Source organism: Drosophila arizonae, chromosome 5 (genome assembly GCF_054131065.1).
Source record: "Drosophila arizonae isolate 15081-1271.41 chromosome 5, UAZ_ARI_1.0, whole genome shotgun sequence".
Classification (NCBI taxonomy): domain Eukaryota; kingdom Metazoa; phylum Arthropoda; class Insecta; order Diptera; family Drosophilidae; genus Drosophila; species Drosophila arizonae.
In genome coordinates this window covers 14,297,443-14,325,007 of record NC_142925.1, presented here as the reverse complement: position 1 = coordinate 14,325,007, position 27,565 = coordinate 14,297,443, and the positions used below count along the sequence as shown (strand labels likewise).

The 27,565-nt window shown below is 38.2% G+C and overlaps 2 protein-coding genes across 46 annotated transcripts in view; both read left to right on the top strand.

Annotated features, from left to right (window-relative positions):
• The first annotated feature begins 1,029 nt into the window (after nt 1–1,029).
• On the top strand, nt 1,030–20,553 carry LOC108616967 (uncharacterized). 29 transcript variants are annotated; one of them, XR_016270223.1, is made up of 17 exons: nt 10,399–10,603; nt 10,838–11,394; nt 11,462–11,584; nt 12,811–12,912; nt 12,976–13,155; nt 13,231–13,440; nt 14,073–14,281; nt 14,356–14,773; nt 14,897–14,923; nt 15,182–15,388; nt 15,499–15,946; nt 17,363–17,522; nt 17,833–17,940; nt 18,353–18,508; nt 18,731–18,743; nt 19,516–19,759; nt 20,175–20,553. XR_016270223.1 is itself a non-coding variant. In XM_089469708.1 (16 exons), the coding sequence occupies exons 3-16, from the start codon at nt 10,963–10,965 to the stop codon at nt 20,218–20,220; spliced, it is 2,826 nt and encodes a 941-aa protein (XP_089325834.1). In that variant the 5' UTR covers nt 1,030–1,147; nt 2,343–2,722; nt 10,913–10,962; the 3' UTR covers nt 20,221–20,553. The 29 variants fall into 29 exon arrangements, 27 of the variants coding, with proteins under 27 accessions (XP_089325834.1, XP_089325835.1, XP_017868015.1 ...); XM_089469708.1 differs by lacking the exons at nt 10,399–10,603; nt 18,731–18,743; nt 19,516–19,759 and adding exons at nt 1,030–1,147; nt 2,343–2,722 and having other exon boundaries at nt 10,913–11,394; XM_089469709.1 differs by lacking the exons at nt 10,399–10,603; nt 18,731–18,743; nt 19,516–19,759 and adding exons at nt 1,030–1,147; nt 2,343–2,771 and having other exon boundaries at nt 10,913–11,394.
• A 321-nt stretch (nt 20,554–20,874) lies between these two features.
• The window catches only part of hppy (MAP4K3-like protein hppy), a 54,054-nt gene continuing 47,363 nt past the window's right edge, over nt 20,875–27,565 (top strand). For 4 of the 17 annotated variants that reach the window (XM_018011949.2, XM_089469704.1, XM_018011948.2 and 1 more), the window contains exons 1-2: nt 21,000–21,153; nt 22,287–22,598. In XM_018011949.2, the coding sequence (XP_017867438.1) occupies nt 22,473–22,598 (126 nt within the window). In that variant the 5' untranslated portion in view covers nt 21,000–21,153; nt 22,287–22,472. The other 13 variants (XM_089469703.1, XM_089469695.1, XM_089469693.1 and 10 more) reach the window with 13 other exon arrangements.

Here is a 27,565-nt window from a genome sequence, read left to right as displayed (position 1 = left end):
CATACGAAATATGAAATCGTTTGGAGATGATGAATTTAGTTCTTAAGGCATATAAATATATATATGTATAACGAAGTGAAATTGTTTATTAAGTGAAACATTTATTTATACAACAATGCGGAGGGACATTAATTTTAAATAATAATAATTTTTGATATTGATTGTGCAAGGTCGATTTAGAGATATTTAATCCTAGTTCTATATGTATTGTATATGGGGCGGTGTATATGAAAATGTTATGATTTTTTGTATTTTTATATATGATCTTTGCATTGGCTAAAAAACTGCAACAAAAACAACAAACAAACAAAAAAAAAAAAAAAAAGGAACTATTTTAAAGAAGAACCAACAAGATGATTATAAAGTTAATCAGGCTTGTGCAGTGGGAAGCGCGTAATTTTTATGTATTAAATTAAATATATATATACATATATATATTATACACTTATATATACAAGAAATATTCAATATACAAGCATATAACAAAACAAGCCTCGGAGAGTCGAAAGCAGCGGCATCAGTGGCAACGGCAGCAGCAAAGAAATAAATTCTGGACTTGAGATCAAAATAAAAATCAGCAACGGATTCATTTAGACATCTAAGTGGCATAAGTTATAAGCAGATATCGTATCGGAAGCGAAATGGAATAGAATGCATAATAAGCAAAAATTAAAAGAACGTCAAGTGAAATAAACAAGCGTTTGTATGTATAAAAACACCTTGTTTTATTTTAAATTGGGCCCCAGATAAAGTAAAACAAATATCTGAATGTATTTTTTGAATTTCTGTTAACAACTGGCACTTTTATAGCAGTCAGCTTGTGTGCGTTACTGAAAGCTTATCAGAATCTTGTTAGAGCTGCGCATGCGGTGTGGCAACGACTATGAATTAAATGTCAGAATTTCTGTTTATTCAAAATACATTTATTACTAAGCTATTTATAATCATAAAAACCACAGGAAAACAAATAATATTCTATTTAACATTTAAATTACACTGCCTATACGGAAACTAGTTCGCAAACATGTATGAACTGAGCTGCGTTCGTGCTCGTACCGAACTGGTTCGATGTGGGACTCGTCATCGTTATCGAACTTTTTGACTTGCAAACAGTTAGTCTTATTGGACAGCTGAGCGCGAACGGGTGGTACGAACGCACAAAATTTCTTTTGTATATACTTTAAACCACAAACTGAAATCGAGAAAACTTCAAGTGAAAAATTCGAATTAATCAACGCATCATATAGATTTAGTGCTGCATAAGTGACAATCCTCTCTCTTTCTCTAACTCTCCCTCTCTAATTGGAACTAATCACAACTGTGCTGTGTTGCGTGTGTGTATATGTGTGTGCGTGCGTGTGTTTATGCTTGGGGCTACAGTAAAACAGCGGCAAATCTTGTTGTTGGTTGCACCTATTAGAGAATCACCCACAAAATACGATGCAAAAAGGAAAGAGCAAGAACTGCCAGTAACAACAACAATAACAACAACAACAACAGCAACAAGAACCCGTATGTTTAGCCTGCCATTGTATGTGTGTGTGTGTGTGTATATAGCTTGTGGTTGAATTTTGGCAGCTAGCGACAAAATATGTAGAAAATAAATATATTGTACATATGTATATATTTGATAGCTATGCAAAAATTAAATACAATTTGTACATATTCTGTCTGTAAATACCGAAATGCGGTAAACAATAATGTGAGCAACAATACAATAGTGTGTGTGCGTGTGCTTAAATGCTGGCATGTATTTATTTTGGTGTGTGTGCGTGCGTATAGACAATCAGTTGTCAATGAAGCTGTGCAGTTAGCCGCTGCCGGCGCTTCGCTGTTGTTTATGTTGCTCTGCTCTAACAGCGGCTCAAAGCTTGCGTGCATGTGTTTTTGTGTGCGTGTGTATTGGTATGCCCTGGCTGCGCTGCCAATAGTCAACGTTTCAATCATAAGGGCAACCTAATTTGTATTTTGTTTGTCGAACTTATCAGCGCGACATTGAAAAGTTGAACAATATGTTAAAAGCTAGAGTTGGGCGCGTGCTTTATATTCTTATAAGACTTTATTGCTCTGATTCGAATTTGCGTTATCAATATCTTTTATTTGTATACAAATTTAAATGTAGGTTTCCTTATCAAGTTCAACACAATTATACACATATGTATATTATATGTTAAACGTATTATGAATGATTTATATATTATTACATTTTTTTTGCCGACCGCAAATCGAATTCCCTTGAACAGTTCTATGATTCGTGCTGAAATCACGCGCCCATCTCTAACTTCTAACTGAGTCTAGCTTAAATTCAAATTCAAGCTAAACAATATGTGTATTTCTTTCAGTTAATTTTACGACTTTTGTAAAATTCATCACACGTCGAAGTCGACTAATGAAACAGCAACGAAACAGAAACAATAATAATACAATCGACATAAATTGTCAACAATAGAAAGAAACAATCAACTCCAACTGAATCTCATGAAACAGCAAAACCTAAAACAAAATATAATAATAATAAAAATACATACTAAACGGCTTTATTTTTAAATGTTTGGAAAATAAGCGACTGTGTTTTAGTTAATTGGAAAGTAGTTAGAAAATTTGTTGTGTGTTTTGTAATTTGTTATCAAGTGTATAAAAAGCAATTAAAAGCAAAAGAAAAAAAAAATTGATTTTTTTTTTAAACGATCTAAAAGTGCGCTAAAACATTTGTGACTCAAGTGTGAGTAGACGAAAGATTTAACTTTCGCCAATTTGCTTTAAATATATATGTATGTATATAAAATTATAAATGTATATGTACATATGTATTCCATATGTTGCTTAAGCATTGCCCCCAGTTACTTTCATAACCGCCTTCTCCTGCCACCCACTCCTACATTTGTTTTTATTTATATTTTGCTAAACGCCCACATACACATACATAAGTGTGGCAAACACTCAGCTGCACTACACACACACACACACACACACACACACACACACACACACTTATTCCTGCTTGACTGCCACTAACCAATGCCCCCAAAACCGCGTCTAACCAATGCAATCAAAACTTTCGTTCCACTTGCATTTATACAAATGTTGTTGTTGTTTCTTCTTCCAATATAAAATCCTGCAAAATAAAATCGAAATATGTTAAACTGCGCATTTACGGAAACTAACTCACAACGCAAATTCCTGCATACAACACTACAACAAAAACAACAAACGGATATTTATGGTGAGTACATATGTGAGGCGACTCGCAACCCCCATAGATGTAATGTACTTATCCCATTTACAGTTAACTGGGCACGGCATTTTGGGTGTGTGTGTGTGCGCTCGAGAGCTTATTTTCTATTTATGTTTTTATTTACGTTGTTTTTGATGCCAACTTCAAAGAACTGTTACAGGATAACAGGCGAGTCGACCCGAAAGTTGTTTAGCTTTTTGGCTAGAGCTCTGCGTGCGTTATCGCATTAGACGCGTGACGTTACCCTACCCTTGAGACAACAGTTGCCACGCCTCGCATTTAGTTAACAGCTAAGCATTTGCAACCCCACTTTTCACTGGAAAATCATCACACTCCCTCTCTCTTTGCCTCTCTCTCTCTCTCTCCCCCACTCTCTCGCTCTGTTCGTGAGGCAAAAAGTGTGTCACGGCATTTGCTTTAAGAGTCTGTCCCCCGCTTCACCCCCCATCTCCATTCGCCTGCACATTGACAACCCCCCGCGAGCCATGCTGGGCTTTGTCTTCTCAGCTGAAAATATTGAAATATTGTTATAAGTACTATATGTATTTCTTAATAAATCAATTCGCCCTTTCGCGTTGCCCTGACAACGCGGTCAAAACATTTAACACAAAGTTCAAATACCTTTCTTGCATCTAATATTAAGCTATTCGATTTGAGAGGGAGAGACAGAGAGGGAGAGAGACACTAGCACCAGCTGTTTGGCAAATATTTTCGGCTGATGTCAGCTTGGGGCTTGGCGCTTGCTGCTTGCTGCTTGGCGCGAGGTCTCGCTTTTTGGGTGCCAGCCTTGTGTGTCGCCAGAGCCAAAAATCAATATTAAAAAACTGAAATCGAAGTCGAACAAAAACAAAAGATGTTGTTGAATGCTAAATACGTGGGCAATAAGCATATATATCTATATAATTATATATTATATATGTAAATAATTATGGACACATACAAACATATACAGGTGTCATCGAAGCAGCTGCAAAACATAGACGAAATGAATCGATTCCTTTCCCTTGTAGAATTAAAGTATGCCCAGTTGTGATATGGCTTACGAATATACATATATAAAAAATGTGGTGATCGCACACAGAAATAGTAGTGGCCATAGAAATAGTAGTCATAGAAATAATATATCTATATAATATAATAATATATCCAGAAATAGTAGTAGCTCTAGAAATAATAAAGGAAATAGAAATAGAAATATGAACAGTAGGTCTCGTAGAAATAGTAGCAGTTGCAAAAATAGTAGTGGTCGTTAAAATAGTAGTAGTAAATACCTATAGAAATAGGAGTAGCACGAATAGTGGTCATAGAAATAGCATTAGCTCTTGACATAGTAGTAGCCCTAGGGAAAATAGAAGTAGCTCTATAAATAATAGAGGCTGTATAAATAGTAGTGAACATTCAAAGAGTAGTAGTGGGCATAGAAATAATAAGCGCTCTAAAAATAGTAGTAGCTGTAAAAATAGTAGTGGTGATTATAGTAATAGTAGTAGTAACACAAAGAGTGACCATTGAAATAGTAGTAGCCATAGAAATAGTAGTGAACATACAAAGAGTAGTAAAGAAAGGCCATGGAAATAATAGTAACTCTAAAAATAGTAGTAGCCATAGAAATAGTAGCGAACATACAAAGAGTAGCAATAAAAGGCCATGGAAATAATAGTAACTCTAAAAATAGTAGTAGCCATAGAAATAGTAGCGAACATACAAAGAGTAGCAATGAAAGGCCATAGAAATAGTAGTAGCTTTAGAAATAGTAGTAGCCCTAGAAATAGTAGTAGTCCTAGAAATAATAGTAGTCCTAGAAATAATAGTAGCTCTAAAAATAGTAGTAGTCATAGAAATAGTAGTGCTGGCAATTAGAAGTTAAAAGTTAAGTTAAGTTTTAACTTAAAACTCATCATACTATTTGATAATTTGAGTATGAAAATTTACTGTAATATAAAAAATTTACTGTAATATTAAAATTAACAAATGAAAATTGATTGGAATCGCAAAAAGAGATCAATTTTACAGCATAGAGCAGCTCGGCAAAGATTTTCAGTTAAGAATTACAATTTGCCCGAGCCCTGCAAAATATTCCCACTCGTTGCCTGTGGCGTTGTCAACTTGCCTGACAGACAGCCCATCCTGAGTGCTTATTGTCCTAGCTGGGCAATCGATAAGCTGAGGCGACGGCAGCAAAAACCAGCTGCGAAAGCTGTGTGAACTTTGCAGCTGAACTTTGCTCGCAACGCGAACGAGCAGCAGCAGCAGCAGCAGCAGCAGCTGGGGCGGCTCAACTTGAACTTTGCTTACACAACAATTGTTGTCAGACACGAAAATAACATAAGGCGACTGGGTCATTCATTGGGTGATTCAAATAGAGAGAGAGAGAGAAAACAAGTAAAGACGCACTTTCATAATCAGTTGTAGTCATTCCACCAATTACAGCCGCTTTGCGGCAACAGTGCGTATGCGTAATGCAAGAGTCATTAGCGCGTAATGCGCATACGCCGTGTGGGACAAGCAATAGATTCGCCATTTCCGCTGTTGAATAATGATGATGACGAGACGAGATGACCAAAAATTGAAGATTTCATGCGCCATTGACAATGAGCTCAGCGAGAGAGAGAGAGAGAGGGAGAGAGCATAAGTCTGTACTAAAGGTCAGCTTGATTTGTTTATAAATATAGCTCGCATGCGGCTAATTATTGCTGGTTTTAAAGTTGAATTGAACAGCAATTGAAATGAGTATTTATGACTTTGCCGCAGCTGCCAATCAACTTTAATAACTGCATTAAATGAAATGCGAATTGCGCTGATAAGCAGTGCTCGTATATAGAAACCTCTTTTTGGCATTGAATCACAACTCAAGCTAGACAAAGGTCTCTCTCTCTCTCTCTCTGTCTGTGTCTTTGTCTATGTGAGATTTCGCATTCTTTGCACCTAGACAACACCCATTTGTTTACGATGACGTCCTCCCAATTGACAACAAATATTCAACGCTTGTTAAAATGACATCAGCACGTGTGTTTCAACTACACTACATATACATTGTATATATATACATATATAAATTTGTATACCAATATTTGGTGGTTCCATTCACTGGGGGCGCCAACTTTCACTGTGATATAGCCACAGAGATAAGATAAGCGCTGTTTAGTGAATGAATCAGGCTTCGCTCTTGTAGATTTCGTCTTTGATTGTCACGTTAATGTCTAATCAATTAATATAAATTGCCAATACCTTAAGCACTTTTCTCAGGGGTGGCCTTGGCTATCTGTCTGTCTGTCTGCCTGGCTTTGCGGTTAGCTATATCGTCTTACTGAATCTCTATATTTAGTGCCAGGCCAACGAATACAGCTAATAAGCTGTACAGTGGCTGGAAGGGCTCCTCAGTAATTAATTTGCTGCAGCTCGCATGGTCTTAACGGAGGGCCAGATCTGTCAGCTCGGCTTGTTCTCGTTATTTAATTACTGCGTCATATTCAGATGGCGTAATGCATGAGCACATGGAACTCCATGGCAGCCCCGGCAGGCCATTAACAGTGCTGCTTATGACCCGCCTAACGGTTTGTGCGGGCAATTAAAAACGGGAAACACGAACCATGGAGCTCGTGTCTCTTGCCAACCTGTTGCAGATCGACGGCCCATTGCAAATGTTCACATATCATTTCATTTAATTATAGTTTCAAGAGACTTGATCTACTATATTCTAGATGGGAAATTTGCTAAAATTTACTTTAAAAAAATATTATGATTAATGCATTATCTGCGTATCAGCTAATTAAATTCAAATTTTAGGAAATTTATTATATTATATTTTATATAATAAATCATATTATTCAAATTAAGTTAATTTTTTTCCCATTTCTATTTAAAGCTTTCTTCGGGTTATCTAAGAGTTATCGGGTTATCTACATAAATTAGACATTTAAAAAAATTTTTTAAATTATAATATATAGGAAATTATATATAAATTATATAAATATAGTATAGTATAGTATAGTATATAATATATATAATATACTATATATAATATATTAATATATATAATATATTATATATAATATTAGAAAGGAAAAATGATTTGATTTTAATTTTAAAATATTTATTTTATTTAATTTAAATTATTCATTCTTATTTATCTTGATCTTAAACATTAAATTCACTGAAATTAAATTTCTGAACATTTCATAATTATTTATTGAAAATACATTTATGTATTTTACATTTTCAACTGTATGAAACATTTTCAACTGATTAAGGTATGTGGCCTAAGGCTTTTTGTTTTGTTTTTGAATTTAGCAAAATTGTTGATCTTAATGAGCATCGATTCATTCTCATTCATTCATACGTTTTACCTGCAATTATCCAACTGTTTTTCAAAACCTAATGTGATTCAAGATATCCATGAATCTTCTCTCTTAAACTCTTAGTGAGACTTTTAATTCAATTAAAATACATCAATTAAAGAAAGAGATTTTTAATTAAATAAAAATACATAAATAAATACATAAACAAGAAAAGATTTTTAATTAAATTAAAATACAATTGAAATAAAAAAGTATAAATTAAAATTTATCAAATTTTTAATTTTTAATAGTTGAATTCATATTTCTATTATAATTTAAAATTTCTGAACAAAAATTGAATATTATTAAAGTCATAATTAACATTCATTCAGTGTCTATTTGAAATCCTTTTGTTAATGTACAATTTAATAGTCTTAGAATTCAACAAATATAATATTCATTAAAGAACTCTTTTCTTTCCTTTTCCTTGCATAAAATGTAATTATTATGCCATTCTCTCTATCTCAAGCCAAATGCATATCTAGCCACATTTCTCTGCTTAAACGTTCACATTTGTTGGCTGTATATACATATGTATGTATATATAAATGTGTACTTATGTACTATACATATATATATATTTATATGTTGCTAATGAATTGGGAAAAAATCTGGTGGCATCGCATCGCCGGCGTTTCCTTAACAAACAATGAAGAACATTTGTTCATTGTTAACACTTGTAAATTCTGTTGGCAGCAGTCTAGGCACAGTGGATAAACATATAATAAATTGTTAATTTTTAATAAAAAAATTGTAAGTTTGTAAATCATACTTCTTAAACAATAAACGGAATAGTTGTTTATTATTATTTTATTAAAAAAAAATAAATAAATTCGGTATTTGTATTGTCAATGTTTGGTACCACTGTGCAGCAGCGAAAGATGCGTTCGGTATTTTCATCATTCAGCTGTTTGGCGTTGCTTTTGTATTTTGCTTTCTGTTTTACTTGTTTTGCTATTGTTCTATGCTTAAAAATATCCACGAATACTTGTTGCTCTCGTAAGAGCTCTTGGTCCGCGCCCCCCTCCCGCCCACCTGCCCGCCTGCCCACAGTGGGGTCAATAGACGAGCCGTTAAGTCAAAGTCAACGGCGCATTTAAAGCAGCCAAGTAGCATTTAAATGCAAGTGTGCATATATGTGTGCACAGAGGTGTATATAGATAGCACATATGTATGTATGTATGTATGTATGTACGTATTCATGTATGTGAATGAATTGTATCTCTGTTTTTTTTTTCATTCGGAAGCAATTCGCAAATGACATGAAACAGATTCCAGGAGTGAGATACAAATATATACATATATGTATATATGAATATATATGTGTATATATGTATATATCTCTGCTTGTCGAATTGTGGCCATTGGGTCGATTCGTTCGTTTGCCAAGAAATTTAACAACTAGCAATTGTTTAAACATTAACTGCATCGAGTGCCAAATAAGCGCTCAAGTGGAGGCGACACGTGTCTAGGTCTTTAGTTGTTGTTGCGCTTCCAATTGGAATTTGCATCTCCCAACTAAGAATTTCTTATTTGATTCTATGTTTCAGCTTGAATAGAAAGTGCCTTAAAGGGCTGGCAATTGGGCATTTTTGCTTTTACTTTTGCTTTGGCTTTGCTACCAAACAGAAGTCTTACGTCATTTCTTTTTGTGTTTTTGTTGCGTCTCTGTTGAATGAGAATTTATGTATGTATTTATTTATTTACATACAATAGGCGCAGGCTACTGCGACTGACTCTTTAAGAGCATTATAATTTTGCTATGAATTTCGTTGCGCAGCAGTCAAAATAATAATTGGGTTCAAGCACTTTACCAAGAATTTTTGGGCTGGCCAAATAATATAAGTGAGAGCTATAGAAATGTGCAATAAAATAAAAACTTTGTGAGTTATGGTTTTGATTGTAGTTTTATTTGGAAAATATCCCATTAGCCAAATATGCGCAGCGGCTTTGCGCTTCTTTCAGCCTGACTGTAGCAGCCACTTATATATCTTTTATGTATTCTCTGCACTTCACATGAAACTCCATCTAAATGTTGACTGAAGTTGCTAAAGACTTCTCTCATACTTTAACTGTTCAATTGCTGAGCTGCTAGCTCAATCAGCTCAGACAATTCAGAAAATTTACATTGCGTACTAAAAGCCGAGCCTCTATTTATAAAATGTTTTTAAAATGATTTACACATGTTCAGCAGGCGTAAGACAATGCTCAAGTAAATGCCAATATCTACTATATAATTTCAATTCAAAATGTTATCGATAACTTAAGCAGTTGCTGTACCATCGAGTCCCGATAATACGAAATGGCAAAAATATCTTTTTTTTCGATTTACACAGAAATCGAAATATCGAGATCTAACGAGATTTATGGAAAACAAATTTTTTCAAGGGCATAGAATTTTTTTCGATTTAGCAGAGTATAAATTATGGATACCTTTATTCAATTTTTATTACATGTTTCTTATTAGTGCATTCAGCATTCGGCATTTTGTTGTTTGCTTTGGTTTATTGCTCTTCAATATTGTGTGTGTTTTTTTTTTTTTTTTTTTTTTTTTTTTAATTTCGTTTCTTTTGTGTTTTTGGCATGTTCTTTGAGCACGTCGCGACCTCAAAAAGTTATGACGTCAATAGTTGCCTGCCTGCCTGCTCCAGTGTCTCTACAACTCGCTCTCCTTCTCTCTTATCTCTCTGTTCCTTTCTCTCTCTCTCTCTCTCTCGCTCTCTCTCTCCCTCTCTCGAGCTCTATGCGTCGGCGCATTAACGGCTTTGCCACCTTAATCGACGCTGTGTGAGATACACACGTTTGAGGGGCCCGCGAATTGTGTTCAGTTTCATTTCTGTTCGGTTTTAGAACAAAACGATTTTCATTTGAGTTTTTCTCCTTATTTGACGCACCTTTTCCGTTATTAATTTTTCGCCAAATATAATATTAATTATATAAAAAATCAATGTAAAATAGTTTTATTTAGTTTCAAGCGAGTTCATTTTGTTGTTTGTTTGTGCAATATTGAAATAGTTTTTGGGTTTTCGCTGTGAGTGGAAAGCTTTTTCATATTTTTTCTAATGAACAAAATGTTCAAAGTTCTATAAATAGACATGGCTATACACAGAGATCGCAGCAAAGCAGATCCCCGAGCCAGTGGCGCTTGTTGTTGCAATACACACACACACACACACATACGCACACACACTTAGATACATCTAAATATACTGTTATATATGGGCCAACTGTTTCGAATTACTAACTAATCCAATTCGAATTTCAGACTTTGTTGCCATTATGATGCTGCTGTCTGATCGCTGGACCTGCACCATGCTCTGCTAAACAATGGATCTAGCAGATCAAATCGATGACTATATCTGTTCGTTCGAGGGACTTGGTGACTTAACAATGGACTCCTTAGCCATCTTCATATTCTTGTGGGCCGTCTTGGCCCTATTCTCCGTTTGGCTGTGCAAGCTGCTCTACCACAAGTATCTGAATAAGGGCGCCAATGCCGCCGCCTCTACCGGCAGTGCCGGCAACAGTCGCCAGAGCAGCGTGGCTCCTGGTGCAGCTGGCAAGCCAGAGAAGCGACTGTCTGAGCCACGCGATCTGCTGGCCACCAAGAGCAAAGTGGAGGACCTATCGAAGCCACTAACCGGCGCGGCCGGGGGCGCTGCTGGCGGTGGTGCAGCGGGCCGCGGACGTTCCACAGCCTCGCCCATGGGCGGCGCAGCGGCCGGAGCGCGTCGTCGAGTGGTGCGCCAGAGCTCTACGGGACCAGAGAACCGTAAGAAACGATATGTGCCGCCGCCCTCCAATGTGGTGGGACCAGAAACGGTAAGTGAAGTAGTGCTGATTCCCCTGACCTTCGAGATCAGCTCAATTGAAATTGATCTCTTTGCAGAGCTCCGTCACATGGACCAGCCAGGTGTTTCGCTGGCTTTACAGCGATCTAGTTATAGTCAACGAACTGCTCATGTCCTGGGTGATAGCACTCAACGACACCTTGCGCAAATCCGTCGAGGAGGTGAGTGCATGACCTCACCAGCACCGGCTTGTGACGTCACTAGAATTGCTTTGCTCCCACCTAGCTCTCCCCAAGTTCTCGCCATGCGACGGCGTCCATTGAACCCAGTTCTGGTTACGTGGCCTCGACTTTCAACTTGGCTTTTTACTTGGTTTAGCTCAGGCGCTCAGCCAGTCAGGCGTAGCCGGCGTAGAAACGCGTTTTGAGCACAGCTAGCGATGCTTGTTTCTTTTTTATTTTTTTATTTATTATTTGTATTTTATTTTATTTTACCTTTATTGTTTTCTTTATCAACGTCGCTCCCCGAACGTAGGCCAAGGTCAGCAATTTTATTTGTGAGCTGTGCGTTAGTCATTCACTCGCAGCTTTATGACTTTTTCTGGCTCTGTTGTGTTTTCGCATGGCGATCACATCCATATGAACTAATTCTTTATAATCGCCGCTTACGTAATGTCGCCAAAACCAGAAACAGTCGGCGACGGCAAAGTCGTCCAACAGGTTTTCTAGCACAGAGGCTGGCTAGCCGCAAAGGCTGCCGCAAGGCTGCATCCTTCAGGCCTGAGATTGAGCGTAATCAAAGGGACAAATATCGATATAGAATGATTGTAATCTATGCCAGATTTCAGTATTACATTCACATCCTCTTCGATGTTATCGATGGCACAAATATTTATATTTGTCTTCTAATTTATGACCTTACTTTTAGACTGTGAAATTGTATGATTCAATTGATCGCGCTATTAGATATTGATGACACGCTCAACAAACCGATAAATATTGATAAGCATTATCGATTCTAAGACAATATTACAATCTTTATTGCTTGATTATATATTTCGGAATTTATTTCTGTTAGCTCACTTAGTTTTCAGTTGATGTTATTGACGATATCGATATACGTCTCAAATCCCGTATTGATGGGTCACTACTTAAATTGTCATATTTAATCATGAGATATCGTTATCGATCCGAATTGATCGATTATAGACATTTTTAATATTTTTATGCAAATATTTTGCTAGATATGGACACGATTAAATATATTATCGATTTAAAATCGATAGTTTATAGTATATAAATAATGCAATAGATGACATTAAAGTCCATATATACATATAGATAATGAATGCATAAATATGGATAAGTACTCTCACCACTTATTAGCTGTTATCGATAACTAATTGAGCACATCGATAAATACCAACTGAAATTCTCTCCATTTGCAGCATGGTGTAGCAGTTGAGGTGGTGCGCGTACTGCCCGATAGTCCAGCACCGGCTCTTAATAATATATTTTGCAATTGCGAGGAGCAGAATCCCGCTGAAATGGTAAGTGGAGTGCTGAAATAAATGATCCATCTATGCTAATTGGGACTTAACCGCTGCTTACAGCTCATCACCTTCGACTGCGATGCGATGCCGGTGCTGCAGGTGAAGACTTTTAGGCAGAAGTCGGGCAAGGTGGAGACCTCGCATTACAAGGTCACCGTGTCCCGGTTCCGTGCACGCATGTCCATACCCATCAACTACAATACGCTTAAGGGTGAGATGCGTGTGGATGGCTATCCGGACGTAAGTACATAGATACATATATGAAATGATACAATAAATGTTGAGAACTAACACAATATATATATCTATATACAGGTGCGCATTACCATGAACAGTGTGGGCGCCATCAAGCCCATGGATCAGGATGAGCAGCAGCTGCAGACAGTCATCAGCGATATATTGACGACGGCGCTGCGCGACACCGTCTATCCGGTTGACTTCTCCATCTACTCGACCTGTCCCCGCGCCGAAGTGGAGCCCCTCGAGTTGCCCGTAATCTATCCCGTGCACTATGATTCGCTGGCGGTGAGAGCGTGTGGAGAGCAGTGAGAAGCGTCTGTTCTGTGTTGCGTGTTCTTTTCGTATTCTCGTAACTCTTCCCGTTGACATCTGCCCCATTTTCAACTAGTATACACACACACACTCACAAGTGTACAGTACAGCGATGTCTCTCACTCAAGCACCACACAGACAATGAAAGACAACACTTCTCATTGTTCTAGCGCCGTAACACCAAAGGACATACAATCTTGTATCTATCATTCAGCGTTCTGTTGAAATGAATGAAATTCGCCTTTTCTGTCTCTAATTCGCCATTTGACATATTCCACTCGATGTTTTGACCATTGCCTTGGGCTCTAGTTAAACTGTTCTCTCTCTCTCTCTCTTTCTTTTGCGCTCTCTCTTTTCAGGGCAATCAATACTTTCAATATTATTACAATTACTAAATCTCTATATATATATATGAATATATGTATAAATCACCCCCTTGAGTTCCCCCTCGATTAAAGGCGAATTTCATAAGCTTCAGCTATTCTCAAAGTTCTCTCTTTCTATCTCTATCTCTCTCTCTCTCTATTTCTACTTCTTTGAGTCAATTCAATTCTGTTAATTCATTCATTGTCACTCGCTCACTTGCATGCTCGGCCCACACACAGCACAACATGGAGCATCTGGGCTCTGGCCTGCTGCGCGACGGCCAGCACATGGTATCGGGTCGTCGCCTGCTGGTGAAGATCGTCAAGGGCGAGGGACTGAAGGATGCGCACGAGCCCTATGTGGTCATCGAGATGGACGAGCCGGCGCAGAAGAACCAGACGGGCACTCAGCGAGGCAGCAAACCCTACTGGGATGAGCATTTCCTATTGTGAGTAGAGATTCTCCTGATCTTTAACTGTACTTCTTGCCTTACTGACTCTTCTTCTTCTTCTTCTTCTGCAGCGAACTCTCCCCACAATCGGCTGAAATACTGTTTGAGGTCTATGATCATCCGGTGATTGCATCGGATCCGCCCAAGTTCCTTGGCCTCGGCCTGGTCGGCATCGACGAGCTGGCCGTGGGGCCCGCCTCCACGCAGGTGCTGCAGCTGCAGCCACGCCCCTACGAGACACAGCCCGTGACGGGCGCCATCACCGTTGACTTTGTGTTCATCGAGGGCGCCGAAATACCAGCCCACGCCCGACCCAATCGCCTGAAGGAAGCCCTGCGCCTCAGCACGCCCGCCATCAATGAGCACATTCGCAACGGAGCCGACCTGGCCGACGCTGCGGTCCGTGCCCTGCAGGATGGCACCCTCTCCGGCTCCACCGGCAATGGCCAGCCCAGCAAGAGCACCCTTATCATACACAGCGTGCAGCGGGTGAGTTGCCAGCGTTCCGCCATTCCCTGTCAGATCTCCTCTTTCTTATTCTCTTTTTCCTCATTTATTTATAATTTATATTTTGATTTTCTTTCATATTTCTTTTCATTTCATTTCCCGCAGAACTCGACCAATCCACATGCATTTAAGGTAACCTATGCGCCAGTTTCCAGCTCGATTTTTCCATTTTCTTTTTCCACTTACGTATATATTTGAGTTGAATTTCCATTACACTTAATTATGTGCTAATCAGCTATCCAGATGCATACATACATATCCATTCATACAACATGTGTAGCGTCCAACGTTGAGCTAATCAGAAAAAAAATACAAATTTCGTTTCTCGTTCTGTTTATTGATCGTTTTGCCTAACCCCGCGCTTATCTAACCACCAATCGCTCCGGCCAGGTCGAGCTGAACAAAGATGGCCAGATCGAGGTCACCGAGAGTGCCTCGCCCACGGAGCTCGATCAGGTCGTCGCCCAGGCCTTCGAGCGTGCTGCCAACGAGGCTGCGGCCAACGCGAGCTCGATCGATCTGGTGGACAGCCCGGGCAGCGAATCACCCAATACAACAGGTAACACAGTTAACAGCAACGAGGAGACCACAGCCGAGGTGAGTAGCACGCAAGAGTTCCGAGTTTCACATTTGCACAGAGCATGGCATGCGCACCTGTAGTTGAGTTCGGGAGTTTAGCGATTCTAGCGAATCCTTTCCATTCGCAGTTTGGCCAGCCAAATGCCGCCTCCTCGCCCAATGGGAGTGGCTATCACAACAACTACAGCCTGAATGGCACCAACAATCTGAATGGCAGCGGCAGCGGCTACAACTCGAACAGTTTGACCCGCAATGGCGGCTCTTCGCCATTCCCAAGCCAGCAGCAGCAGCACCAGCAGCAGCAGCAGCAACAGCACTCGGGCTTGGATCTGGGCGATCGTGGTCGGAGCAAAAAACGTAATTTCTTTGGCACCCTCAAGAAGCGTCTCAGTCGTTCTAAAACCCGCACCCTATCGGCCGATCAGCCCAATAACAACAATCATAATTCACAATCAGCCAATAATACAGCAACAACAACAACAGGACTCACTCGAACAGCCACTGGAACCCTCAATGGTGATTCTTCCCGTTCATTATCTGTCGATCGTGCCACTCTGTCTAAAAGCAATTCACTTGGTAATTACCCCAAAGTCCATTTCACACCATTCATTACAATCACAAGCACACATTCACACACACACACACACACACACGCACACTCACATTCAGACAACATTAATGAACATTCACATTAGATCGTATCTAACTTTTGCACTAAACGCATGTGTTTATCAAGCGGAAAAATATTTGTACAAAAATATTCAAGTGGAACATAATTTGAAAACTTTACAACAAATTCCATAGAGCATGCACATTATTTAAAAATATTTAAAATTCATTTAGGCTGAGCTGCGGTAAAATTGATTAATAATAATTAAAACCAAACCAAAAAAAATATATTAAAAAAAAAAATTATAATAATTAAATGGAAACACAACAAATTATTAAAAATATAATATCAATAATTTTTGTTAATTTTTTTCTTAACGAAAAAATGCAAAGCTTAAATTTTAAGCTTCAATTATTAAATAAATATAAATTGTAGTACATTGAATAAAAAAAATAAAAAAAATAAATAAAAATAAAAATAAAACAAATAAAAAAAATAAATAAAAAAAAAAATATAAATAAAAATATGAATATGAATACAAAATAATAATATAATATAATAAATAATATATTTTATATTTCAATACAAAAAAATAATATGATCAAGCTATAGAATTATTAATAATACATGAATTATAATTTGTATATATAATATGCAACGAGTATAGCCAAAGAAAATTTTAGTATAGCTTTCTCATAAAAAATGTATTTATGTATATAAATATATATACATATATGTAAAAAATATATATATATATATATATTATATATATATATATATATATTATTTATTTTTTATGATAAATTAATTTTTTTTATTAATATGCTCAAAAATTCAAGACTCTACCTAGCATCTATATATTTGTGTATCATATCATATATCATACACATGTATGTCTCATTCGTTCTTGTGTTATGTCCTTAACTATACTTTTACCGTTCTTTATTCTACTTCTCTCCCCCCCAACGCTAACCAAAACCAAAAACTGTTTTCCCGCACGTAAACTTGAAAATCTGTATGTACCTCTTGTTTAATACTTTCTATGTATCTAATATGTGTCTTACACACACACACACACACCTACACACAAACACAAACACACCTGTTGAACTGAACACAAAAACGGAATTTTATTATTATAAATTATTTTCCTTATGCAATTTTTTTTTTGTTCATTTGGTTAAAATTATGTTCTTCTTTTATATTTATTTATTTTCATATATATTTTGGTGTATTCGGGTGTTTGGTGTGTGTGGATCTTATTATATAAATATCTTATATAACTGCAACAATAACAACAACAACACAACAACAACTACCAAATATATATCATCATCAACAACAACAAATGCAACAACAACAACAACAACTTGCAATTGAAGGACCCCGCATGGGCATTGGTAACTCCATCACCGACCACTCACGACGCTCTTCAATTTCAGAATCCTCAGCCATCTCCGGGTTCTCCTCGGCTAGCAACAAGACCTACGTACACGAGGCGTCCACCTTGGTCCTGGAAACTGTGGAGAATGGCGTTAAACGGTTAGCATGAATACGAATTTTATTTAGATTAGTTTTCGATTAGAGTCAAGAATCTATATAGATGACTAAAGGAAAAGCGATAGATGTCTGATAAGAGTAATCTATTAAGTCAATCCTATCAAGCAATTCTCGTAGATCAAGTTTATGCTTAAGCTTATCGATACTCGATATAATCGATAAAAATCGATGTGATAATCTGGTCATGAAGAGCTAAGAGCTTTGTACATAATATATTATCAGTCGGATACTATCGACTGAAATTCATTTGATATATTTAATGATTTACTAATGATTTGATATCTGCTTCCAGACATTTCATCGTCCCACTGGCCATTGCACAGAGGCCTCGTTGGCGTCGCAAGGGCACCAAGCTGCACATCTATAACGATCACACCTTCATAGCCAAACATCTGAGCGGGTAAGTCGCACAGAGAGATAGAGGAAGAGTGAGTGAGAGACGGGAGGAGCGTGAGAGATGAGACTGGAAGAAATAAGCAAAAAATGTGAAAGATGATTGAGAGAAAAATGAGAGAGATAGAGGACTGCAAGAGAGAGTCTAAACCTAAGAGGAGATTATGATAGAAGCCTGTGTGATAAATGAGAGAGCGAAGAGTGGAGCAGAGGAGTTACAGAAGTCTCTCTACTTCTGTTGAAGGAGGAAAATATAAGAGAAGAAGCAAGCAGAGTGTAAGGGGAATGAGAGAGAGAGAGTAAGAGAGAGAGTGTGTGAGAAATCAAAGAGACAGATAATAATAGAGACATCAAAGAGTGATTCCATCTGTACTCTCTGTCCCTAATCTAACATCTTGTTAACATCTTCCAATCCACAGTGGTGGCTTGCAGTGCTCGATCTGCATGAAGTCCATACCCAGGCGGCCGGGCAAGCAGGGCTACGAGTGCCGCGACTGCCAGTTGATATGTCACAAGCAATGTCACGTCCGTGCTCCACAGGCGTGTCCCAATCCTACGGTGCTCTCCATGGAACTGTAAGTTGTCCATTTCAATTGCCGATCGCTTACATATATAATACACTTCAGTTGAATATATCCATATATAATTATATCGTTTATATACGGTGGTTGGCTTTAGTAATTGAAGTACTAATTTATTGTTTTTCGTTCTTTATTTCTCTCTTCTTTTAAACACACCCACACACACACACACACACGAACAAACGTTACCCTGCCCTTGCCCAATTGACAATTTAGAACCTCATATCCGGTACTCACAGAGCGAGATTTGACTCTATAGTTAACATAACTTACACTTAAATATCCAATATGAATACTTAACATTGAATAATATTTTATTTCTATCTCTATTTTCTATTGTAATGTCCGCTTAAATGCTCCTGAATATTTACAACATTTTATTTGCAATTATTACAAATTTGAGTTTCTTTTACTTTTTTTTTTTTTTTTTTTTTAATATATATTTTTTAAGATTTGACGTCAAAATTATACAATTTTCTGTTATCTTATAATTAATTTGAAATTAAAGTTATTTTCTATTTTAGCGGAGGGCTTTAGTCTGAATTTGGTCATATTTTTATTATACAGCTGCTTTAACATACATAAGTACTGTTAAGTATATTACGCATCCTCTTTACGCGTGTCCTTTACTCTAATGTTGTCTCTTTTTTTCTATATATTAAGCAATACACACACATACACACACACGAACATCCGTATTTACTCCATTTGCAATCCACACAGCTTTCATTACATGCATTGATCTACTCACATACACACATAAACACACAGAGCATGCTTACACACACACACACGCACAGGCAGACAAGCATGTACAAGCTCTCACACAGCCATAAAACTAGTAGTTGCATACATTCATCTGTTAACTTATCTATACATCTATAAACACTCACACACACAGAAACATAAAGCACTATAATACCCGAATTCATTTTTGTTGTTACACAGTCTTCTAACATAATTTCACACATTTTTCTATTTCACTCAAAACATGGACACAGGATGCCGATTGATCAGTAAAGTTTTAAGCGCACAAATATATAAAAATAAATGTTTTATTATAATGAAGAAGAAAAGAGCAGCAACAGAATTAAGTAATTTATAATAAAATATACATTTTGACGTCAAGATCAGTTTATGTTCAACATTCACGCGATATATACATATGTATAGAGAGCAGGGAGAATATTTTTTTAGGCCAATTGTTCAGATCTTCCGTTATCGTTCACTAATTTTGGACAATGGGTAAGAATTGCAGCTGCACGCATGCTAATCTTCCAGTTAACAGTTAACAATTTACAATAAATAACAGCCTTTTCAAATAACAGCCAAAACAAAAACAAACTTTACTTCCTTTTTATCGATAAAATGAAAATTCGAATGATTTAGCATCGCTTGAAAAAAGATTTTTGTATGTTAATGAGAATGTTTTATTTTCAAATGGATTATTTGAATGTTATTTGAAATTTTCTTATTTTATTTTTTTTGAATAATTTTAATTTTGTTACTGTTATAATTAAATTTTTGATTTAGCTGCCGCCTGTAGTTCGTTGTGTTATAGTATTTTTAAGAATTCCCTCTGTTGTTAGTCAATTTGTTATTAATAATCATTTTTCTATTTATCTATGTATCTAATCTATTTTTAATTCTCTTTTCACAGAACGAAACTAAATCTAACTGCTGCGGATCGTAGCAGGAAATTATAAGGAAACCTACAATAAAACAAATTCGAATCGAAATAATATATATAATTAAAAATAGTATGCAATTTATACATATTGAGCGAAAGAGAAGTCGTCTAAAAATATTGAAACCATAAAATCAGAAAGAAACAAACTACAAACAATTTATAAACCTATAATCTATATATACTTAATTATGTTATTTATTTTATATTCGAGTGCAATAATTTGGGTTTATTTTTAAACTGTTTTCCTAACTTTACTGCAAATTATTACAAAGAACTTGGATATTTTGTATTTTTACCATCACGAATAATAATTGTGCAAATCTGAATAAATTTTTGAATAAAAATTGAATGGCAAAAAGCGAAATTCGAATCATAATTATTGGTCACACTTAACGGGCAATTCAGATGGCAACGCTAAAGCTGAACAGCTGCTTGGGCAACAATCGAATATATGTTAACCCAACAGCCACATCGATTGTTACTAACACTACCAGTTGAGCACAACAGCGGCTTGTGTTAACATCTGTAATGACAATAGTGACAATAAGAAAGAAGAAACTCTTGCAAGCTGCAAAAAGGTTTACATGCCCAGCTTTTAAGTAATATTGTAATTTGATTATATTTAAGAATATAAAAGAAACAAAAAGTAGTTTCATGGAAAACATATCTTATTAGCAACACTGTTCGTTCGGCAACATGTGGCCAAACATTGCTCGTCATCTTGGCAACATTTTCTCAACATGCTATTTAACAGCTCCTTTTGAGCACGTGAAACCTGGTTAAAAAAATGTAGGTGCGCGCATTGTATTTGTATTTGTTCTTGCGCTGCACTCGTCGGTCGGTCGGTCGCGTATGTTATTTGTGTTCTGAACGAGTGTGTGCGTTTGTAGTGCGTAAAAATTATTCATTAAATTGGAATAAATATACAACAAAAAAAAAAGTTAATCGAGTAAGCACGTGTGGATTTCAGTGCATTGATCGCATTGTGCCAATGCCAGCTTATTAGCTGGCATCAACAACAGCAGCAACAACAAATATCGCGTGCGTACCGTGTTAGTGGCCAACAGAACGTCAGACACGCCTCGCGACTGCGACTGCGACGCGACATGGAATCAAAATCATACGGCCGAAAAGCAGCAGCAGCAGCAGCAGCACAAAAAGCTGAAGAGAAGAAGAGAAGCAAGCCGCAGTAGACTTTGCTGTCGCCGTTGCCTTGTTTTTGTGTTGTTGTCGCGTTGTCTGTTTGCGCGTTGTCTGTATGTGTGCGTGTGTCGGTCTATGATTGCGTATATATGCATGTGAGTGCGTGTGTGTGCCTGCCAACGCCGCCGTGTCTGTCGCGTGTGTTAGTGCGATATATATTTCCAATTGGCATCTGTTTATATTTTTATATTAGCATATATAAAATATATAAATGTTTAAATTAATAAGGCGACACACACACAAAAGTGGCCAACAGATAACAAATGTTAAAAACAAATAAAATTTCAAAAAATATTAAGCGAACAATTTTTGGTCGTTTTCGCCGCTGTCGCAGTCGTCGCAGCTGCCGCCGCTGCTACTGCCACTTGTTTTTCCACTTTTGCGACCGCGACGCCGTTGTCGACGCCTCTGCCGTGGCCGCGGCCGCCGCCGCTCTCGCTTTCTCTCTCACAGTGCAACGCCAACGCTAACGCCGTCGCGTTTATCATTATTTTGACTATCATTGTTGTTGTTGTTGATGCGGTTACTGTTGTTGTTGTTGCTGTTTTGTTGCTGTGTGCGCTTTAATTTCGCTTCGATTCTGTTCTATTCCGTTTTATGATTATTTCTGCGTGCAAAGAGATGACCAATATTTTGTTATGCATGTGTGTGTGCGTGTGTGTTAGTGTGTTAAAAGCTAATTCTCAATATTAATTGAAATTCCAGTTCTATAAATACGGCAATTGTTAACCGTTACGCAACTTTGCATATAAGCACACATATATTTTACTTCGAGAAGTTTTCCAAATCACCCCCTCCCCTACGCACCACAACGAAAATGCAACAAATTCTGAAATTTTACGATATTTGAAATTGATCCACTACTTACCACAACAACAGCAGCAGCAACAACAACAACAATATTAACAGTAAAGGCAGCGCCACTTGCAAAAAGCACAACATAAAATACTGAAAGAGAGAGATAGAGACAGTGGGACATAGAGGGAGATAGACAAAGACAAAGACAGGCAGACAGACAGATAGGCAGGCAGCGAGCGCTGCTGCCTAGTGAATTCCGCTCTCGTCATGGCCGCTGCTCACAGTCACCACAATGCCAATTTGCTCAGCTCGGACATATCCCGGCGCAATCCGCAGGACGAGTACGATCTCATACAGAAAATTGGCTCTGGCACCTATGGCGATGTTTATAAGGTAAGTTCTTTTCTACTTTGCTCATTTTATGCTGCGGGCTGCCAATTTGCCAGTTGCGGCACACATCCACAACCACACCCACACACTTACACGCACACACTTAGCGCCACTTTGCTTTAAAGAATGAATTCCTCTTTATTTCTATTTCTCTCTCTCACTCAAACACGCACAAAGCCATTGCCAGAAGAACCAAATGAAAGCATGCTTGCAATTCCAAATACATATGTATATGAATAACATATTAGTATCTATGTGTGTGTGTGTGTGTGTTGAACTCCACTTCGACTTTTGTTTTGCTTCGCATTCCTTCTGTATTCGCTGCTGCTGCTGTTCCGTCTGCATGAGTGCACGTGCAGCAGCCGCTTTTGGTATTCTACACTCTCCACTCCACGCCCGTCCCTCTCCCACTTGCAGTCATGCTCATTTGTACATCTGTTCATCGCATATCTAACCCTTTGCTCTCTCCACACAGTGTGAGGCAAAATATGTGCAATATTTTCTGGCTCTTATTTTAAATTGTTTTTTTTATGCTCTTCTTTTTTTCTTATTTTGTTTATTTTGGTATTCGTCGATATCGACATGGTGCATGGTAAATGCTCGGCTGTCAGTGCGAGGCTGTCCTTGCACTTTCAATAGGAAAGGTCGCAGGGGACAAGCACTCACACGCGCACACACATGCATGCAGAGAGTGAGTGAGGGTGTGGCCATAATGCATTTCTGGTATAAGCCGCGCGTAATCCTCGCCAAGCGCAGCATATTCAAAATTGAAATTAGAATTTTGTTGAATTGCTTCGCTCTCTCTCTCTCTCTCTCTCTCTGTCTGGCATTCTCGCTCCCACTCTTTCGCTTCGAACAGTTAAAGTTGAAGCCACGCGCGCGCATTGATTATGCGGATTAATTTCCATATTGAATATATGTATGGTATGTATGTATGTATGTGTGGATTTTTATGTAAATACATACATATGTATGTGTCAGAGTGTTTATTTATATACATATATATTTACTCATCTGCCCTGGTGTACTGTGTGTGCATTGAAATGCCTGTGCGTTTGTGTGTGGATTGCATTTTGTGTGTGGATTGCATTTGCCTCTGCTCCGTTTTGCATGCGTCATGCGCCAAAGCTAACGGCGCATGCTTCCAGTGCTTCCACTGCTCGTCGCCATTTTCCACTCTTGACACATTTATTTATTTCCACATGCGGAATTTGTTGTACTCATGCTGGAATTTATGATGCCACACACATACTCACAAATCTGCCCCCCCTCTCTAGCTCTGTTTCGCTCTGTCTGTGTTTCTTTAACTCGGTCTTCACACACTGTTTACAAGCAGATGTTCGCTTGGCGCTGAAAACGTATGTTTTCTGTTTTGAACTTTTATTGTTTATGCAAAGTTTGAATGCACAACACATAAACAACGATGATCTAATGCAAAACAATTGTTTTTATTCTGAAAAGAATATTTAATAAAGCCCTCAAGCGATTCTCGCACTCTATTCTCGCACTTTATTTATGGCCTCGTGGATTCCGCTTCTAGTGAAAATTCTTATCAATAATAAATTCAATTGAAATGGAAATGCTCATGTTTCATAATTTCTATGCAGCCATTAGGCCGAAATTAATGCTATGACAACCAGCAAAATGTTGGCCAGCAAACAAACAATAAGCAGGCGTGTTGAGGCTGTTGGCCAAGCGGCAGCTTTTCATTATCGCAGCCAAGTGGGGAAAAGCGAATAAACAAAACAAAGTCTACTTTAAGGCGTGAATACTCGATAGCAAAACGGAAACCGAAGTTGCTGCAGGAAAACAAGAATAAGAAAGAGAACAAGCTCAGGCGAAGGCAGTGGCAGAGGCAGAGGCCGAGGCAGCGGCTGAGGCAGCGGCAGAAGTGTAAGCAGAAGTGCCTACTACAGTTATGTAATGAAATATGGCACACACACACACACACACAGACATTTATACACCCACACATACACATAGATGATTGCCTTAGTCAGGCACTTGACTTCGCACATTGTTGCCATTGTTTTTCTTGGTTTTCTTGCTGTTGTTGTTTTTCCGCTACACATTTTTACAATCAGCGTCGTCATTGTTGAGCTTCTTCTTGTTATTGTTGTTACTGTATAAGGATTTGCTGAATTGTGCTATGCTTTTATGTGGTAAACAAATGGGGTGTATTAAAGCATTTTTTGTGTCGATGCTTAGCCAAGTTTATGCAATTTCTAGAAAATATTTTAGTTAATATTAGAGATTAAAATGAATTTTATATTAAGGTCAACTCAAAAATTTAACTTTGCCAGCTGGCGTAATATAAATAAGAGCATTTCTTGAATAGCTTCTTAATGCTATTTAAATATATGTATATGTACATGGTAAAACCTGAATATTATATTTCCACCAAACGCCTAGCATACAGGGTATATGCTAGTATATCATATCCCAGCTAGTGCAACTAGTTTTGGTTTCGCACACACAACACGCATGAAAACATGAAAAAAATTGGCGCAAACCACTCAGCGCCAGAGAGTGGCTGGGGGGGAGAGTGTAACTGAGTGTTTGGCGGGGCCGGGATGAGGCGTAAATTACTAGAGAAAGGAGTCAAATGGTAGAGGGAATTGAAAACGAAGAAGAGTGGAGAGTGAAGAGTGCGAAGTGACGTAGTCTGCGGGTAGAGAGGGAGCAAGACTCCAAGCAGGAATGCCAGATGCGAAGGCGAGTCACGTAACAATATAGAAATGTATATGTACGTGTGTGTATGAGAGAGAAAAAGAAAGAGAGAGAGAGAGAGAGTGATACCCGCAGATGTATAAAAATGCATTTGTTTTGATGCAAACACATTTCCACTGCTGTCTCGCTCTCTCTCTCTCTCTCTCTCTCTCTCTCTCTCTCTCTCCCTCCCTCCCTCTCTGCTTCTTCGCTGAAATTTGGACTCATTTGCAACAAACAACTTGATCAACTCATAATAATGAGCAAAGAAATTGGGGTGGAGGGGGCTCAGTAGGCAAACTGAGTATCTGAATCACGATTACGAACACCAAAGGAAAGCAAACAGCTGAGAAAACGTTTTACCCTCCCCATGCCCCTCTCTAGACCAAGGGCTGCTTTATGCAAATGGCAGCATAACGTGTTTCCAGTTCAGCAATTGAACTAGGCAAGAAGCTAGATTTAAATATTTAATGAAAAATCCTCAGAATCCCGTTAACCCCTGCGCAGCGCAGGCTGGTAACGGAGCCACCCCTCTCGGTTGGGGCTATGAACATGAACAACAATAACAAACAGGCGTAACAATCAGCGCAACAATGGAGGGACATGGGGCAAGCCCAACCCGAGTGACCCAATTCTGAGTCGCAATAATTTGCACGTTTTCTTTGTTAAAGGGTTGAACGGGACTTCAGCTGCTTCTGCCGCTGCTTCTGCCCCTGTTCCGTTTGTTGAGCTCGAGAGCAATTAAAGCCACAGACTGCAACAGCAACAGACTTCGCAGACTGCTGCTGCTGAAGGTGTGCGTGCAATCGTTTACATTTTCATTTCAAACTCTGTTTGGGTCCAACTAATTTACTCGCCAAATCAACTTAAATAAACGAAATTTAAATAAAATGCCCTGCATGTCCCCACTCCCTCTGCTCCTTTGCTACTATGTCCCTTTTTTTTTGTTGTTGTCGGTTCACAAATCTCAAATCCCAGTTGTGTAAATATTAGACTGGCCTGCCTGGTGCCTGTTGGCAAATCCTGTGTCTTGTGGGCTAGTCCCTTATCTGCTGCTAGTCTTTGTCTATCTCTCTCTCTCTCTCTCTCTCTTTCTGTTTCTCTTTCCTCTCTTTGTTTGCCTCCCTTAGTGCATATCAGAAATATTATACAGCTTGTGTCAAGCCCTTCGCCGACATCAGCGACTGTCCCCAAAGTCAAATAAAAACGGTAATCTAAGCTCTTTTTTATACCCTAATAAAAATTAGTAAACAGGATATATTAATTCTCTGCAAATGTTTGTGACTAACAGAAGGATATTAGCACTGATAGCAGCTTCAAGAGTCGTGCCTATATATTGTATAGATAATAGTTTTCATCAGTAAGATTTTATCATCTGAACTATCAGCTTTTATAGACTTGGACTAGCTTTAGTTTATTCCTTCTCCTTTTCAGATTATCCTCAAATTGAAAACTCGATTATATCACGGTTTTCAGGGTATCTGCTAGTCAATCACTGTCCACTAATCCAGGCTCACATGTGTTTTTGTCCACTTTTCCTGTTTAAGGTTGTTTAGCAAACAACTTGAGAGAGGAGTAGCCAGTGCAGGAGGCGGCAGGCAGCTGGAGCCAAACACATCCTTTGTATGCCATTTGCCTGTCGGCAACTGTCCGTTTCAAGTGGGCGTGGTCCGGCGAATTCTCTAGTTTTTGTATTTTATTTTTTATTTTGATCAGTTTAAGCGTATTTGATTTACTAAACCGAGAGATTCAGCTCGTATAACCTAATGCCTGACAGGCCTTAGTCTTTTTGTTGTTGTTGTTATTGTTGTTGTCCTGCAGCTCTTAGGTTTCTCTCAATTTCGTCTTTGACCCATCGCATTCATCATTATCGTCTTCCCTTCTAGCTGGCTAAATAAGCGCCTGCCATGGCAGCTGCCGATGCTGTCCTTTGATTTTCCCAGTCCAGCCCATGCCAATTGCCTCAGTTTCTGTTTCTGTTTCTGTTTCCATTTCCGCTTGGCAAGGCGAAGGTTATTCGAATTGGGCATAAAAATTGGATATGTGCCAGTGCCAGTGCCAGTGCCGCAGCCACGCCTCCCTTGACGCTGAGTTGGGCTTGACTTGGGCTGTGTCCCTATGTTAGGCAAAAAATGAAATAAAAGAAAGAAAAGACAACCGGCGCAAAGGAAGTGTTTACAGTTGTTCGGCTCTTCAAATGTTTTGCTCTTAAGTTTGTTATTTGGCCAATTTGGCCATGTCATTTGCCGCGCAGTGTCTGG

Coding starts and splice junctions, on each gene's coding strand:
- LOC108616967 (XM_089469706.1), top strand. CDS start 10,900: ATGGATCTAGCAGATCAAATCGATGACTATATCTGTTCGTTCGAGGGA. Junction 14,282..14,355: donor TGGGATGAGCATTTCCTATT/GTGAGTAGAGAT, acceptor CTTCTTCTGCAG/CGAACTCTCCCCACAATCGG. Junction 17,941..18,352: donor ATAGCCAAACATCTGAGCGG/GTAAGTCGCACA, acceptor TCCAATCCACAG/TGGTGGCTTGCAGTGCTCGA.